The 14,564-nt window shown below is 50.5% G+C and overlaps 7 protein-coding genes across 7 annotated transcripts; 4 read left to right on the top strand and 3 right to left on the bottom strand.

Annotated features, from left to right (window-relative positions):
* Positions 1-737: 737 nt before the first annotated feature.
* On the top strand, positions 738-1,157 carry Z519_06815 (uncharacterized protein; the record flags this gene model as incomplete). Its single annotated transcript, XM_016764553.1, has 1 exon — positions 738-1,157. One exon carries the CDS (start codon positions 738-740, stop codon positions 1,155-1,157), a length of 420 nt encoding a protein of 139 aa, XP_016619635.1.
* A 2,257-nt stretch (positions 1,158-3,414) lies between these two features.
* Z519_06814 (uncharacterized protein) lies at positions 3,415-3,600 on the bottom strand (the record flags this gene model as incomplete). The annotated part of the gene is made up of 1 exon (XM_016764552.1): positions 3,415-3,600. One exon carries the CDS (start codon positions 3,598-3,600, stop codon positions 3,415-3,417), a length of 186 nt encoding a protein of 61 aa, XP_016619634.1.
* A 385-nt stretch (positions 3,601-3,985) lies between these two features.
* On the bottom strand, positions 3,986-4,777 carry Z519_06813 (uncharacterized protein; the record flags this gene model as incomplete). The annotated part of the gene is made up of 2 exons (XM_016764551.1): positions 3,986-4,057; positions 4,124-4,777. The coding sequence occupies 2 exons, from the start codon at positions 4,775-4,777 to the stop codon at positions 3,986-3,988; spliced, it is 726 nt and encodes a 241-aa protein (XP_016619633.1).
* Positions 4,778-6,341: 1,564 nt separating this feature from the next.
* Positions 6,342-8,861, bottom strand: Z519_06812 (uncharacterized protein; the record flags this gene model as incomplete). The annotated part of the gene is made up of 1 exon (XM_016764550.1): positions 6,342-8,861. One exon carries the CDS (start codon positions 8,859-8,861, stop codon positions 6,342-6,344), a length of 2,520 nt encoding a protein of 839 aa, XP_016619632.1.
* Positions 8,862-9,408: 547 nt separating this feature from the next.
* Positions 9,409-10,932, top strand: Z519_06811 (RuvB-like helicase 2; the record flags this gene model as incomplete). Its single annotated transcript, XM_016764549.1, has 3 exons — positions 9,409-9,417; positions 9,468-9,914; positions 9,967-10,932. The coding sequence occupies 3 exons, from the start codon at positions 9,409-9,411 to the stop codon at positions 10,930-10,932; spliced, it is 1,422 nt and encodes a 473-aa protein (XP_016619631.1).
* A 1,704-nt stretch (positions 10,933-12,636) lies between these two features.
* Z519_06810 (uncharacterized protein) lies at positions 12,637-12,898 on the top strand (the record flags this gene model as incomplete). Its single annotated transcript, XM_016764548.1, has 2 exons — positions 12,637-12,786; positions 12,839-12,898. 2 exons carry the CDS (start codon positions 12,637-12,639, stop codon positions 12,896-12,898), a joined length of 210 nt encoding a protein of 69 aa, XP_016619630.1.
* A 762-nt stretch (positions 12,899-13,660) lies between these two features.
* Positions 13,661-14,467, top strand: Z519_06809 (uncharacterized protein; the record flags this gene model as incomplete). The annotated part of the gene is made up of 3 exons (XM_016764547.1): positions 13,661-14,012; positions 14,065-14,219; positions 14,249-14,467. The coding sequence occupies 3 exons, from the start codon at positions 13,661-13,663 to the stop codon at positions 14,465-14,467; spliced, it is 726 nt and encodes a 241-aa protein (XP_016619629.1).
* Positions 14,468-14,564: the final 97 nt, after the last annotated feature.

Here is a 14,564-nt window from a genome sequence, read left to right as displayed (position 1 = left end):
GGCAGAGGTGAATCAAGTCCGCTGTCGTGGTGCAACCGTCTCCTCGTTTTTCATCTCTGACTGGAAAGTCTTAGTTCATCGCTTCTTTCTTTCGCGCCTCGCACGAACTCGAACCCGCAATATCTGGTCGAGGCCTGGCATACCCTGTTCTGAAGACACTTCTATCGTTCCTGGCCCTTCGCTCACTCTAACTTGACTTGTGACTAGCACTATGCCTTCTCTCGGTAGGGAAAATTGGATAACGGGTGGACATGGACGAGAATATTCTCCAAAGTTTGGCATCTCAGAGGTCGCAAGTCGCCCATTAACTCTTCCTGACGGTGACCCCGACCCGAACGCCTCTCGGGGTTTGGAAAAGCAAGAATATGAGTGACATTTGCCACAGATATTACACTACAAGTTAGGCTTTGCGGAGACTCCTGTGAGTGCATTTCCTGCTTGACAAAGTGGCAGTTCCTTCGTCGACAGAGTTATTGTCCTCAGCGCTAACCATGGTGTTTAGATCAATGCAACGTCCAGGATCGCGGCTGCTCTCCGTGCAGGTAACGTACAGCAACCGCGCGAACTTAAGCATCGTGCGAAGAGGTGTGATGTGCTCAACGGAGTCTTAAGAACACGGCAATACAGTTGAGATCAGAACCAATGAAGCGATGAGTGAATCATGAGGCGGTCAGCAGATCGAAGATGTTGAGAGTGAGGCTGGAGTGAGCACCACAAATCCTTCGGCCAAATCGCACATGGAGAGCACGCTATCATCTGAAAAGATCAGAGCACATAAAGGTGCAATTACCCTCGCTCTTGGCGAAAGAGACAACGGTAGCGACGAAAGAAGACTCCAGGTCCGAGAAGAAGCTGGGCGCGACAGCAACAACAATGAAGGATATGCAGACAAAAGAAGGACGGCTGTGATTGTCTCGACCACAGAACCCCAGTATACCCCTGCGGCCAAGAGTTCAAGCGTATCCGATCCAGAGGGGAAGCCACGTGTCTCTCACTCATCCAATATTGCTGGGTCCAAGGATCCGCTCCCGCCAGAACCGCGTCCGGTCCATTTCAGTGAACGAGTCGATACAGATAGACAAGCACGCGAAGAAGACCAATACCATATCCGCACCAGGAGAAGAAGGCCCATCACAGCCGAAAAGGACAAGCGATAGTACTCTTGCCAAGGCAAATGAGAGTGTTAACGCGGAAAATAACCAAATCTCTGTTGCAGCTCCGTCTTACAAGCCTAGATCATCAATTAAGACATTGAGGGGCCAATTAAATTATGATACTGCAACACTGGTTCGATGAACGACAGCCTCACTGGAGGAAATCGATCAGCGCCCTGGTGATGACGCAAGAGCTAGACAATCTCAACATCATGTCTTACAAAAGCCGCACAAAGACCGAGCACCACTCCACGAGAAGACGTTCAACAAGCAAAGTAACAGGTCCGCGGATCTCTAATTTAGACGGTCCTAAGTCGTTTCAACACACAAATGCCACCCCGGCAGCACGAACACTGAAGTAAGTCGACCAACCAAGCAAACATCCTCCCGTCTACATCGTCATTGAGGGTTCGGACAGCGAGCACTACCCGAAGCATACTTGCAGGGGTGTAGTGTGCTCAATAAGAAGATTAAGAAGGACGAAGTCTTCGGTTAACACCATGAAGACGCCTGTTACAACCGATAGAGGGGGGCTAAATGTTCGATCTCGAAGAGTGACAAGGGCAACGATGACGGCGCCCGATTCTCAACTCGACGGAGAAGCTTGTCAAGTGCACCATCTAGGATCAACGCCGAATTTCCTCAGGCGAAAAGATCAGGCGTGAATGCCAGTAACAACACAACAGACGGGAGTCTCACCAAAGCACGAGACAGTGCGCAAGGTGCCTCGATCCATAATGGGACTCGTTACCGAATGCATGCCAAAGACACTTGCATGTCGAAAGCACAACACAGCTCCGTAATAGATAAGATCTCGGGAAAAGGTCCAGAAAGCGCGCAGAGAGAGAGGCTTTGATGACAATGCCACTCATATTCCCGCCGATACTGTGAACCTGAACGCCGACATATTTCGATCGATCGGGGCGGTTCCAAGCAGGAGCCATCGTGGAACTGACAGCGCAGTTCGGAGAAGAAATGTGAGACAAGAGTTGTCCATGCTCCGACAGTTATTGTCATCATTTCGGCCTCAGCCAAAGTCTCTCGTTCAAACGTAGCAGGCCCTAACTAGGAGTCTGAAGACAATTCTTTTCCGCCGGAACGGCGCAAGCCACACCCCATAAGTGTTACAACGACGGGGGGGGAACACGACGTGGAGATGGATGCCATACATATCTGCCACTGCAGCGAATGTTGGTCTCACACACCTAAGAGGCTCCCCTTGCCAACGAAGCAGAATCTTTCTGGTTTGTTGACGCCCTTCACGCCTTAGGAGGGAAGTCCCTAGAGCTGTTCCGAAGGCGCACACCAACCTCCATTGCGCCCGATCAAACTGGAAAGTCTGCTCGAAGAAGGCGAAGCCCAAGAAAACAGAGGCCCCAGCAGAACAACCACGAATGACGGAAACAATGCTTCCAGCTTTCGATATCCTGAAATGCGAAAGTTGACGCAGGCCGGAAGAATATTGAAAAGGTCGTCGAAGAGCTTCTGCGCAGTTCCCAGACACTCGAAAATAGCTTGAAGGCTCCGTGTGGAGACAAAAGATCCCATGCTGCAGCGTTCAATGAGCACAGTGGCCCCGGAAAAGGGGGTAAGAGGAAGAAGGATAGTAGTAAGACCTCGTGCAATCTTGTGGAAAGTACAAACTGGGGTGCTACATACAACGGGGCCCGTAACACGAGATAACGAGGTACTTGGAGAACGCAAGATACATATGTCACAAATGCATATGATCGGCGACCCTTCGACATATCTACGTGGATGAGGTACGCGTGCTCTCCACTGCAACGGCCGATGTCCTCGCCATCTCAAGTCTTAGACGACGATATGCATCCATCCGTATTCATTGCATGTCCATCAAGGTCTAGGCCGAAGACAATGCAGGTTTTAATACAATGGAACAATGAATCGCATAAAGGAGGGGCCCCTAATGTGAGGAAACTCTGTATAATGGGACAGGAGGATCAGCACCGATCGCCGTGACTTGGAGGAAGCAGAACATGAATTTGCATTGAACTGGACTCTTTGCTGAAGGCCATCAAAGACACGAGAGTACGTTGAGAGATCTACGATCCGCCTTGCGAATCACACGTATGTCACATTCATTCCACTTCTCGGAAATCTCGGACCGTGATCTCAGCTCACTCCTTTTTTTTGGCTTCGGTCTTTCTTTCTACGAAAGGGGGAAACACTCTTACACATTCCCTTCTTCCCCATCCCCTCCATTTTCTTTTCCCTTTCCCCTATTCTTTCGGTCAGGCAATCACAGCACGACCGTCTCCGCATCAACCACGCCGAACAGCTCCTGCATGGGGTCCTTGTAGTCGGTGGCGAAGCCGCAGAACGGTGGACTCACGCCGTAGCCGAGCAGGCGCTGGGCCTTAGTGGGCAACGAGCATGCCACCGAGGGCGGCACCGTCAGGTATTGGTTTTCGACTTGGCGGTACATTCCTGCACAGACACATTGGTTAGATTGTGTAAAGAAAGGATGGAGAGAGTGAATGAAGGAGGGGGGAGATAGGGGAGGGCAGTTGGAATGTGCATCTTGATTTCCCGGGTCTACAGTTGTCGTAACTGAGGGGGGTTGCGGTCGATAGAAGGGTTGGCAAGGCACGGGAAACGAATCCTGGAGAAATATGGTGATCGAGGAGGCCAAAGGAAGAAATGTTCAAAGAGAAGGGGGCTAGAATAAGTAGAACAAGGGGGAAAGAGACATCAAAAAACAACCTTTTGTGAGAAAGATACCGACTGTCTCCCGCACTTGGTCTCTGTTTTTAGAAGATTGGTTAGTTCTGATCCACATTGGGAGACTCCAAGGGCGAAATGAATAACTCTCAAACCCGGGCAGGGTACTGGCGAAACTGGATAGTGGAAACTTGCGTTGTTGTATTAGCACCACCCGCATGCTAGGTGCGAAGTAGAGTATGTCAGTCCTCTGGTAAGGACGAAAGATGAGCGGGCTGAGCACTTACGTATGTACTCCCAAGGAAGATAGCGGCATCTCCTGGCTCCAGCTCAGCGGGAACAGCCTCGTGGTCATACGGGCAGCGGTCGTCCTTCCACCGATGCGAGCCCGGGATGAGAACGGTCGCGCCATTCTCTCGCGTGGTCTTGACCGTCGCAGCCACACAGCCAATCAGCACCGAATCATGTCCCGACCGTATGTGGTAGTCGATGTCGTCGCGATGGAGGCCCTGCTGGCGACTGCCGGGATTGACCTGGAACCCCACGGTGCTGGAAATCTGGGGCTTGGAGACGGCCACCTGCTTCTCCTGGCCGATCCAGTACTCGAATTTGGAGGTCAGGAGTCGGGACGCTACCTCGTTGAAGAGCGGATTTAGGGCGAGATCCACGCATGTGGGCGATATGCCCAACAGGCCGATGGCTCGCCGCGTGGTCTTTGGGAAGAAGCCGCTCTTGTCGCCGCCGTCGGCGTCAAAATGCGGTTGGAGATCACGCCGGATTTGCTCGGCCTGTTCGCGGCTGAGCAGGTTCGTCACGATGATAGCACCATCTCGTTCGAGAACCTCTTGGACCAAGTCGGCCGTGGTGCTGGGGTCTCGGGCGTCGACCCGGGTGAGGAATGGTGTTGCAGGCGTAACAGTGGAAGACACCGAGTTCGCCATATCCTTTACGGCGGGAACAGGATCTTCATGTGGTGAGTTGAAGAGTTTGTACACACAGGCAGCGCCGCTGACAGGGTCTCGGGACGAAGAAGCAGAAAAATACACTGAATCACATATAAACCATTGATATCAGGGCAATGAACCCTGATAAAAAGGAAATTGAGACACTACGCATGCCAGAAGCACTTCAGTAGCCTCTAACTATTTTCTGTCTGGGACATCCCAGCTAACCATACAGACTCTTCACATGAACAGTAGTTCCGTCGTTCCGCATGAAGGGATGATACGCAATGTTGGGAAGTTAAGTGACCTGGACGGGTACCACGGCTGGGGCCGGGGGGGAGGCCATAGCGCCACAGTATAATGCTGTGATAGGTCAAGGAAAAGTACACCTCTTTGGGAAACCGCCAAAGGACGCCAAAAAAGGGTGGCGACCAGTCCTAGACGACAATCTAGATCTTGCATCATCTCTGTACACTTGGTTGCCGGCATCCGTAGGGAACCAACTCGGTCGCCAATATGGTTGCAAGTGGATCGGGATTGTTCAAGAGAAGATGTCGAATCCGGGGGATGATGGCCATGAGTTGAAGTAACCGGGGGAAAGATCCAGACCCAGTAGAATCGGTAAGTTGTTTGTCGCATTTCTGACAGCCAGGATGACTAACAAAGCGGTTCGTCCGCACATATCCGATGCTTAGCAGTCGGAGCCGAGGGCTCGTGGTGGTCGGGAGAGATGTCGGATGTGCAACAAGACCGATAGCCATATCAGCTCAGCTCATTGTGGAGGATGTCGAATTGCCTGTAACAAAGACTGGAGATCGCCCTTGCTATCTCTTCCAACTCGCTCTTCGTATGTACCAGTCAATCTCTTACCGTTGGTCGACGGGCGCTGAATTTAACCTGCCGTCCGCGCACAAGTCTCCAAACTCTCCTTCTGATTGACCACTTTAGTTTTCGTAACGGGCATACTTGATGTTGTTGATTAATCATAAAGGGCACTCCTCACATTAGATACATTGGGATGGGTGGGAAGATCAACAATACTGTTACCGAGTGCTCGGTGATGTGGCTACGCAACCGAGTGGAAGGTTTGGGCTAAGCTAATATAGGAAAGTTCGAGGCTGACGCTTGCCACTTTGACCAATCAAAGTAAGAGTCGCAGATCTTAACCCTACAGTGTGTTCAGCCTCGTATGGCTTGGCATTCTCAGAGTCTTCTGTCTTCATGTATACTTCCTACATCGAACAGATATTCACAGACTCACGAGACCAAAGACACTCGGTGCCAGTCAAGGGTAGATACATTCGGCACTAAAGAGGCTCGTTGTTTTCCACCCACCGCTTCACCATCGATACTCATAAGTCGTTAGGATCATCACCAACCATGCCTGAATTGTTCAACGGTTTTTGTCATGGCGATGACACAAGTTCAAGAACCACCGCCTAGTTTCATGAGTTTGACAAAATGTAGCTTTGCCCCCATGCTCCAAAGTCCTTCCTCCGAGCTGAAAGCCAGATTTGATTCAAAATTTGTGCGGGAAAAAGAAGGGAGGACCTATATGAATTCAACCGTAACGTCGGGTGTTGCGCCTGGGAGCCTGGACCTCGTCTTCATCGTCATCACCGGGGTCATGCCATTTTTGACTCTCTGCATGTTTGCGTTTCGACGTTGGTTGAGAATGACCACATGCGCGTGCGCTCCAAGGTTGTGGTTTCGACGAAGCGTGAGACTGGGGTGTCACCGGCTTCTTGAACTTTGCCAGCAATTCTTTCCTCGAGTGCTCGTTGTCGTCAGAGTTTCCGTTTACTGTAGTGCTGGAATTCTTCAGAGCCTGCGCCGCGTTAGCCATTATTATTGTTTCGCGATCCGCTTCACCAGGCGTAACTTGCGACCTGCGGTCGAAGTTCATCGACGGTGCGTCAGCTTCAAGTGATATTGCTTTTCCATCACTCTGTGATGATGAGTGGCGTGGGTGCTTGACTCTATTCGACCCTTGGTGAATGGTATGATGCAGATCTTTCACGTTCTTGTCGCCCAATTCGCGATAGGTAGATTGGTCTGTCTCATCTTGGCTAATCAAGGTAGATACGTCTCCCATGTCTTTGGCCGCTTTGTTGAGCTGTTCTTCGAACCGCTTCTCCAAAGCTTCATGCTTAGATCTAAACCCTGCATTAATGCCCTCAGTCTTCTCTTGATCAGCCGCAATATTTCCAACCGTGACTCGTAAGCTTTCCAACTGGTTGCGTATGTCTTGCTGGTTGGCTACCACTTCGTGAAGCTGTCTTTGGACGCGTGACAGAAGTGTATTTAGGACATCCACCGTCTCACGAGTGGTGGTAATACGCTGGTCGAGTCCGAAGTACAAAGGCGCCAGCTTGTCGCAGTTTCCCAACAAGATAGAATCCTGCTTCTCAACAGGTCGATCTATATCTGATGGTGCTTGCCTTTCACGTGGGCCTTGAACTTCCGATCCCCATTTTCTGAGTTCATGCTGTATCTGTGCCAGCTCGCCAACTAGGTGCTCATCATGCTGCTTTTTGGGTTCCCGAAAGGTCTCAGCGTACTTGGCGACTTGACTCTTGAGTATTTGATTCTCTGTTTGTTGCTTGTTCGCTTGTTCCGCAAGTTGCAACCGGAGAGCTTTCAGGTTTCCGCCATATTTCTCTGCAAATTTCTCTGCAAACTTCTCCTGAATAATTGCCAAGAAATTTTTGAGCTTGTCCATGCGAGCGGTGTGCATAGCCGAGTCCTGTACAAATTGCTGCCGAAGCAAGTCGAACTCTGCAGGAAGATTTCGACCGTCCTGCCAAATTGCCCTAAGCTCTGCAACATCTTGCTGGGTCAACTCCAGGTTTTGGTGGTCTGCCTGAACCTGTGCGCGGACTGCCTTCAAACTCTCCACTAGGCCTTCTATGTTAGTCAATCCCGTCTGCAGTGAGTCCAAAGCTTCACGTGTCGGCTGTTGACTGAGTTTTGTCTGGGTCGATTTCAATCTCTCAGAAAGATCCTCGAGCGAGGACGCCACTTGCCCTGACCGCTCTTTATTTTCTTCCTTCAATGAAGTGAGCTCACTCTGCACAGCAGTAACTCGTACCCGTTCGTCTGCGGCGGACGCCTTGGAGGTTTCGACAGCTTCTCCGAGTGTTGATACCTGAGAACGAAGCAGGTCTAAATCGGACCGGAGAGCGAAACAATCGTCCTTCAATGTGGAATGCATATTTTCAAATTGGAGATGAATGCTCCTACGGACTCGATCAATCTTCTCAAGCGCTTGTTCTTGTGGTGCTTTTGACTCGTTTTCGATCTGCTGAATCTCTTTCCTCAACTCTGATATAGATGCAGATACGCCTTTGAAGCCTCCAAGACATGATTCCATCAACGCTGATTTCTGTTCTAAACTTTCTACTCGCTTCCGGAGTGTTTCATTCTGCGAATTCAGCTCTTCTAGTCTTTGCAGACATCGGAGCAGTTCATCAGACTGGGGACGAGACGAGGCTATTGCTTCCGATTCCGAGCGGAGACTTCTCACGCTCTGCTCAAGGCTGGCCACATGCTTAGACAAAGTCCTGATTTGGTCATCCTTGGAGGACTCGAAGGTTTCTCGCAGTATTCGCCTGAAATTGACTGCGGATGCCCGTGCCGTCACTATGGAGGCGTCTCCCTCAGACTTGGCTGTCTGATACTCAGCGTCGATTTGGTTCTTCCTTTGTAGGGACTCTTCAATGAGTATGGGAAATTGATTGCTCCTTTTCTGTTCTCTTTCGTGCTCCTGTTGAGCGCCCTTGGCCTGATGTCTGAGAAAGTCTAACCTGCGTGTCCAATAGTCGACTTTGATGACGTCTGCGACATGAGAGAAAAAGGCATTTTCGAATTCATCTGGTTCGGACGGCGCGTTAGGGCTTTTCAGCGAAGCGGTTAAAGGGGTATCTTCTCCTCTACTATCGACGGAGTGATCTCTAACAGCATCAATACCGTCGGCCGGATGCATGGAGGAGGCGCTACCTCTGGACCGGGGATCTCGTGAAGGTAAACGAGCATTAGAAGCCGGAGCCGAAGCCAAACTTTGCGACGATGACTTTTGCATATTGACAGTACAATGATCACCCCGTCCGCCTGAGTAGCGTGTAGAGACACCGAATGTCTGGCAGCGGAGCTGCACAACTGAGATATCGTGCGCTCTGGTCCATGAGTCGAGAGGAGAAGTAGCGGATGATGGTCAAGGGGATTGGCAAATCTTGAGGCGCAGCTTCAGAGGGGAAAACTTGAGGAAACCTGCCCGCAGGGAATTGAAATACAACATCTAAATGTGTTGATAGTGTGAGACAATGTTGCTGCTTACTCCAGTTGTTGTTTGCAGTTTGCCATCCATTTCCTCAATGCAAAGGACCTGATCGTTAGGCCGCTGGCTCGCACCCAGTGACGCAGGTTGCGCAGACTCGTGTAACGCGTCTCCCGTAAAATGGAAGGTTGTCCGACTCCGCGAACTTTTTGAGATCCTATTCCCGTTCGCCGTCTTGCCCACACCAACCCATCGAGTAGTGGACTGGCAATATCAGCGCTTGGTCCTTGTCAATCCGCCTTCGCCAGAGTGGCCGCTTCATCTTTTCACTAAGCTCTTTTGTTCTTACAAGATGGCGGCGGTGAGTGCTCCTCAGTTGTTTTGGTTGTTGCTCCACTGACTCGCCCTTAGCCTATAGCAACCGTATCCGAGAGTCGCGAGGTTCGCGGCCTTAATCTCGTCGCTGCCCATTCTCACATTCGAGGTCTCGGCGTAGACCTCGCGACCTTAGAACCGAGAGCCGCATCCCAAGGGCTAATCGGCCAAGAGAAAGCGCGGAAAGCGGCGGCAGTCATTCTACAGATGGTGAAAGAAGGCAAGATTGCTGGGAGAGCAGTTTTGGTTGCTGGTCCTCCAAGCACGGGGAAAACTGCAATCGCGATGGCTATGGCACAATCCTTGGGTCCCGATGTCCCCTTCACAATGCTTGCCTCTTCCGAAATCTTCTCCCTCGAGATGTCCAAAACCGAAGCCCTAACACAGGCATTCCGCAAGTCCATTGGTGTGAGGATAAAGGAAGAGAGCGAGATCATTGAAGGAGAGGTGGTTGAGATCCAAATTGATAGGAGCGTTTCAGGGGTGAGGCACAATTCGACGGTCCACTCATGCTGTGATTGACAAGATATCGCAGGGCAATAAACAAGGCAAACTCACGATCAAAACAACCGATATGGAAACAGTCTACGACATGGGCACTAAGATGATCGATTCAATGACCAAGGAGAGAGTCATGGCTGGCGACATCATCTCAATTGATAAATCCTCGGGGAAAATTACGAAACTAGGGAGATCATACACGCGCTCACGAGACTACGATGCAATGGGTGCAGATACTAAATTCGTGCAATGTCCGGAAGGAGAACTTCAAGTGCGGAAAGAGGTTGTCCACACCGTCAGTTTGCATGAAATCGATGTCATCAATTCGAGAACACAGGGGTTCCTTGCCCTCTTTTCCGGCGACACGGGCGAGATACGAAGTGAGGTACGGGATCAGATCAACACCAAGGTCGGAGAATGGAAAGAAGAAGGGAAAGCCGAGATCATCCCCGGTGTGTTGTTCATTGACGAAGTGCACATGCTTGACATCGAGTGTTATTCATATATCAATCGTGCCTTGGAAGCAGATCTAGCACCGATCGTCATCATGGCAAGCAACCGAGGAATTACTCGCATTCGCGGGACGACATACAGCTCGCCGCACGGCCTCCCGTTGGATTTCCTGGACCGACTCGTCATAATTAGCACTCAGCCGTACTCGGCCGACGAAATTTCCCAAATCCTCGCCATTCGTGCCCAGGAAGAAGAAGTCGACCTCTCAGCAGACGCGCTCGCCCTTCTCACCAAAATCGGCCAGGAATCTGGTCTCCGATATGCGAGCAACATTATCACCACATCCACATTGCTGAGTCAGAAGCGAAAGGCAAAAGAGGTCGGCATTGAAGATGTCCAACGAAGTTACAGATTATTCTACGATCCTGCGAGATCAATCAAACTTGTCAACGATTTCGAGAAAAATTTCATCAGTGACGCTGGTGATGTTACTTTTGCGGTCAACGGTTCCAATGGAACGATCGGCGATGCAATGGACACGGCGTAAAAGAATCACGCAACACCTAGCAAATCCCAGCTGCATTTGATAATCGCTCTCCTTCCAGTCACAGGCCCGGCGCTGGAACCATTCCCATGTCCGGACGTAGTCCGTGAAGGATGCACCAGAGCAACCGTTGCTGCAGCAGTGCGTACTGACATGGGCGCCCCGCTGCGATCCACTTCGTTGGTGCACGGTGGAACAGAATCAAGAATCGAGGCCGCGAGCTTGCAATCTCTCTCCATTGAGTCGTAAATGCTGGACGAGATTGAAAACTTAGTTCAGGATGGGGAGGGGGCTTTTTGTTGCCGGGTACTAGTAAGTGTCCAGCAATGGAGGATCATTCTAGATGCTTTGCTCTTCTTTTGGTGTCTGGACTGATTTGTAGTCTCAGAAGCGCCTAGGTAATGAACGCCGTATGCCATGTTCGGTCCAGCATCCTCCTCGTCACCTCTCCAGGTCAAGGATGTATCAGACATTACAGACTTCTCCGGCCCTCGAACTGATGTTACTGTGAGGCCCCAAAATGGGCTTATTGGCTGACTCAACATAATTCCTTGTTCTCATCAAGCAATCTTCTGTCTTCGATGCGGCTCAAGCTGTTGCTACCCCAGGCGAACTTTAGACTATGTGGGGTACCCCCAGACAAGGCTGTGAAGCAGCAATGGCTAGCCTTGGGTTACTCCACTTACTCATGTGGGGCGTTTTCTATTGATCGGTCTTTGTTTTGTATCCCGACACTGTTCGGAGCACAGATCTCAGTCACTGACTTCACTGCGGTCATATATCTATCTCCCATGGAGCACGGATGATTTTGGATGCTGGGAAGCAACAAAGGCACCAATACGAGGTACTGCTGGAGCGGTGGGGCTCCTTGAGGCCCGAAGCAAGAAATTTCAATGACTTTGGTTTGCGATGCCGCAATCAGGCGGCCCGGACTCCGAGTGTTTTGTTGATTCACGCTCCATCAAAAACACTTGGGTCTAAGATCGGTCCTCTAAACCATCATATACCACAATATGTCCTCCGCAAGAACTCACTAGGTGGCGGCCGGATGAACATCATTTGTCCAGCAAACGAGGACCAAGTTGCCATGACGAGGCAAAACTTCATTCCAAGTCTCCAAGTTCACTTGCTTTAAAGCTGACTTCCTTGCCCGTGGCAGAAGAAAAGTCTACCACAGTTATCATATTATCATTCACAAGGTGGAGAAGTAGTCCCCTTCGCTTGGAACGCACGCGGTACAGAGTTGGAGAATCTTGGAGAATATCAACATCAAGACTTGGCCGTGCCATATTTTAGCTTGAGGCTTCAGCTCATCTCCCCCTTTGCGGCCCTTTACTGGTGCCCTTTTCAGAAGGGAGTTTGCTGTTGGATACGAAGTAGTTGTACATGATGTCTGCTTCGCTCGAAGAAAAGACAACGGGCACCGAAGTCGAGGTCATTGAGCAATCTCGATCAGAGGCTCGTCATGTCTCTCTGTCCACGAAATCCTGCTGGGCCTGGACGATCCGTACGAAGCTGCCTTGGAAGATACGATAATCCAGAGAAGGCAGGAACCTTGACATGGACGACTCTACTTGCCATAGAAGCACCTGCACAGCAATATCTGACGTGTGGTTGACTTTAGTAACGTTTGCAGCAAGTCCTTGTCCTTCTCCTACCTGTCCAATCTCTTGTTGTTGTGATCTAGTCACTGGAATTCTAGATTCCATGGGCACCGACCTCGGCGATATTTCCTGGATTGTGGGCGGATGGAGTATTGTCCCCGCCATCAGCTTTTCCCTTGCCGCTTCCATGTCAGACGTCTTTGGTAGACGATGGACAATTGTTGCTGGCGAGGTTATTGCAATTGTCGGCTCTGTACGACGACACCACATCACCCTATTGAGGAAAAAGCTAACCACTTCTCCAGATCATAGCATATACCACCGAATCAACGCTCATGTTTGCCGCCGCGTCAACAACTATTTGATTTCGGGTGTGGTGTAATTTTCGTCAGCTATGCTGGAATCTAGGAACTTGTCCCTAGTCAGTGGAGGGCTGTACTGGATCAGGGGAAGCTCTCAATTCTTGTCCCACAACGCTGACATTCAGTTCAGGTCTCACCGAATGTGCCATAGTGTTACCGGGGCACTTGCTGTGACACTAACATCGACGAGTTGAATGCTACTATGGCCGCGAAATGGCGATGGTGCTATGATATTTTGAGCTCGAATTGCTTCTCTTTGTGTTGCCTGCGTGTCGTCTGCATCGTGACTGATTCGGGGCATCAATGCCGGTATCTTAAGTTTGATTGGGACCCTTCGTCTTCTATTGGCCGCGCATACGTCCGCAGCATGACTTCTATAAATCCCGGTAGCAGCAAGTGAAGGAAATCGACTATATCGGCTTTCTCCTATACACCGGTTGCTTGACCACCTTTCTGATCGGGCTGACCTTCGCCAGCATTGACAGACGTGTTTGGAACTCTGCGTCTATAGTTGCGCCGATCATTGTGGGTTTGCTGACTCTGGCTGCCTGTTTCGCTAAAATTTCATACTGGCGAAACAGCCATTCTGTTCGTACACTTTGTTCCAACCAGGGACGCCAGTTCACCGTGCTTCTGATGGTGGTCATCGTGGTTGGTGAGCACCCTTCAGGTTGGAATTCTGTAGCCGACAAAACATTGCTAATATCTCACAAAAGTGTCCATTTTTATACTTTCGCAGGCTTGCTGCCTCAGGAATCACTCTACATGTTCACAAGCAATCCCATCTCGGTTGGGGTCATCCCCTTACCCAATGGCGTCGCGCAGATCCTCTTTGGCGGTATCGCTACACTTTTCATGAGCAAGTCGGCCATTTTGAAGCTCCAGGTAATTGTGTTACTGGTCTTTCAGATGGTGTTTACGACTGCTTATGCTGGCGTGGTGCCATCCGATCGAGCGGGATTTGTGGTGTTCCAGTACCTCGGAACGGGTCCTTTTGCCATGATTACCCTACCTTGCTATGCGGTTGCGGGATTAAATGTTCCCTTGCGTCACTTGGGAATTGCATCCAGGTTAATTGGGACATTTCAAAGCGATGGCGAGAGCGTGGGCAATGCTGGTATGTTAGTCCCCTCTAGGTATTTAATTCCCCAACTTCACAAAGACCAAAGTCTTCAATATGATCATCAACGCCGTGGTCAAAAGCGAGATCCCGAAGAAGATTGCAGAGGTCACGACTGCTTACAGCCTTTCGTCAACGCAACTCGCGGCCCTTATCCCAGTCACGGCACTGAACGCTGTTGGGGTTCCAGTCGCCTTCGCTACGGTGCGGGAATAACTCCAGCGACTAAACAGGCGGCGGCAAGTGCATACAAACAGGCATATGCCTTCGCATTCAAGAGAGTGTTCTACTCCTTCATCCCCTTCAGAGTCATTGCGATCATCTGTGCACTCTTCACCAAAGGCCCCTCTCAATACTTGACCGATTACCTGGTTGTTCACACGGTTCGAGCAGGGGCCCTTGGAAAGACTCCCTACCTCCAGAATTCGGGGCTGAAGATGAAGCGAACCTAGGCTCCAACACAGATAACTCATCATGAGGCGCTATGCGGAAGCGGGCAATTTAAAAGACATGTCAGAGGATGAGAATCTACGTTCAGAAATATACTTG

The sequence above is a fragment of the Cladophialophora bantiana genome (assembly GCF_000835475.1).
Source record: "Cladophialophora bantiana CBS 173.52 unplaced genomic scaffold supercont1.9, whole genome shotgun sequence".
NCBI lineage: Eukaryota > Fungi > Ascomycota > Eurotiomycetes > Chaetothyriales > Herpotrichiellaceae > Cladophialophora > Cladophialophora bantiana.
Note: the sequence above shows the minus strand (reverse complement) of the source record. Positions and strands in the feature narration are given on the sequence as shown.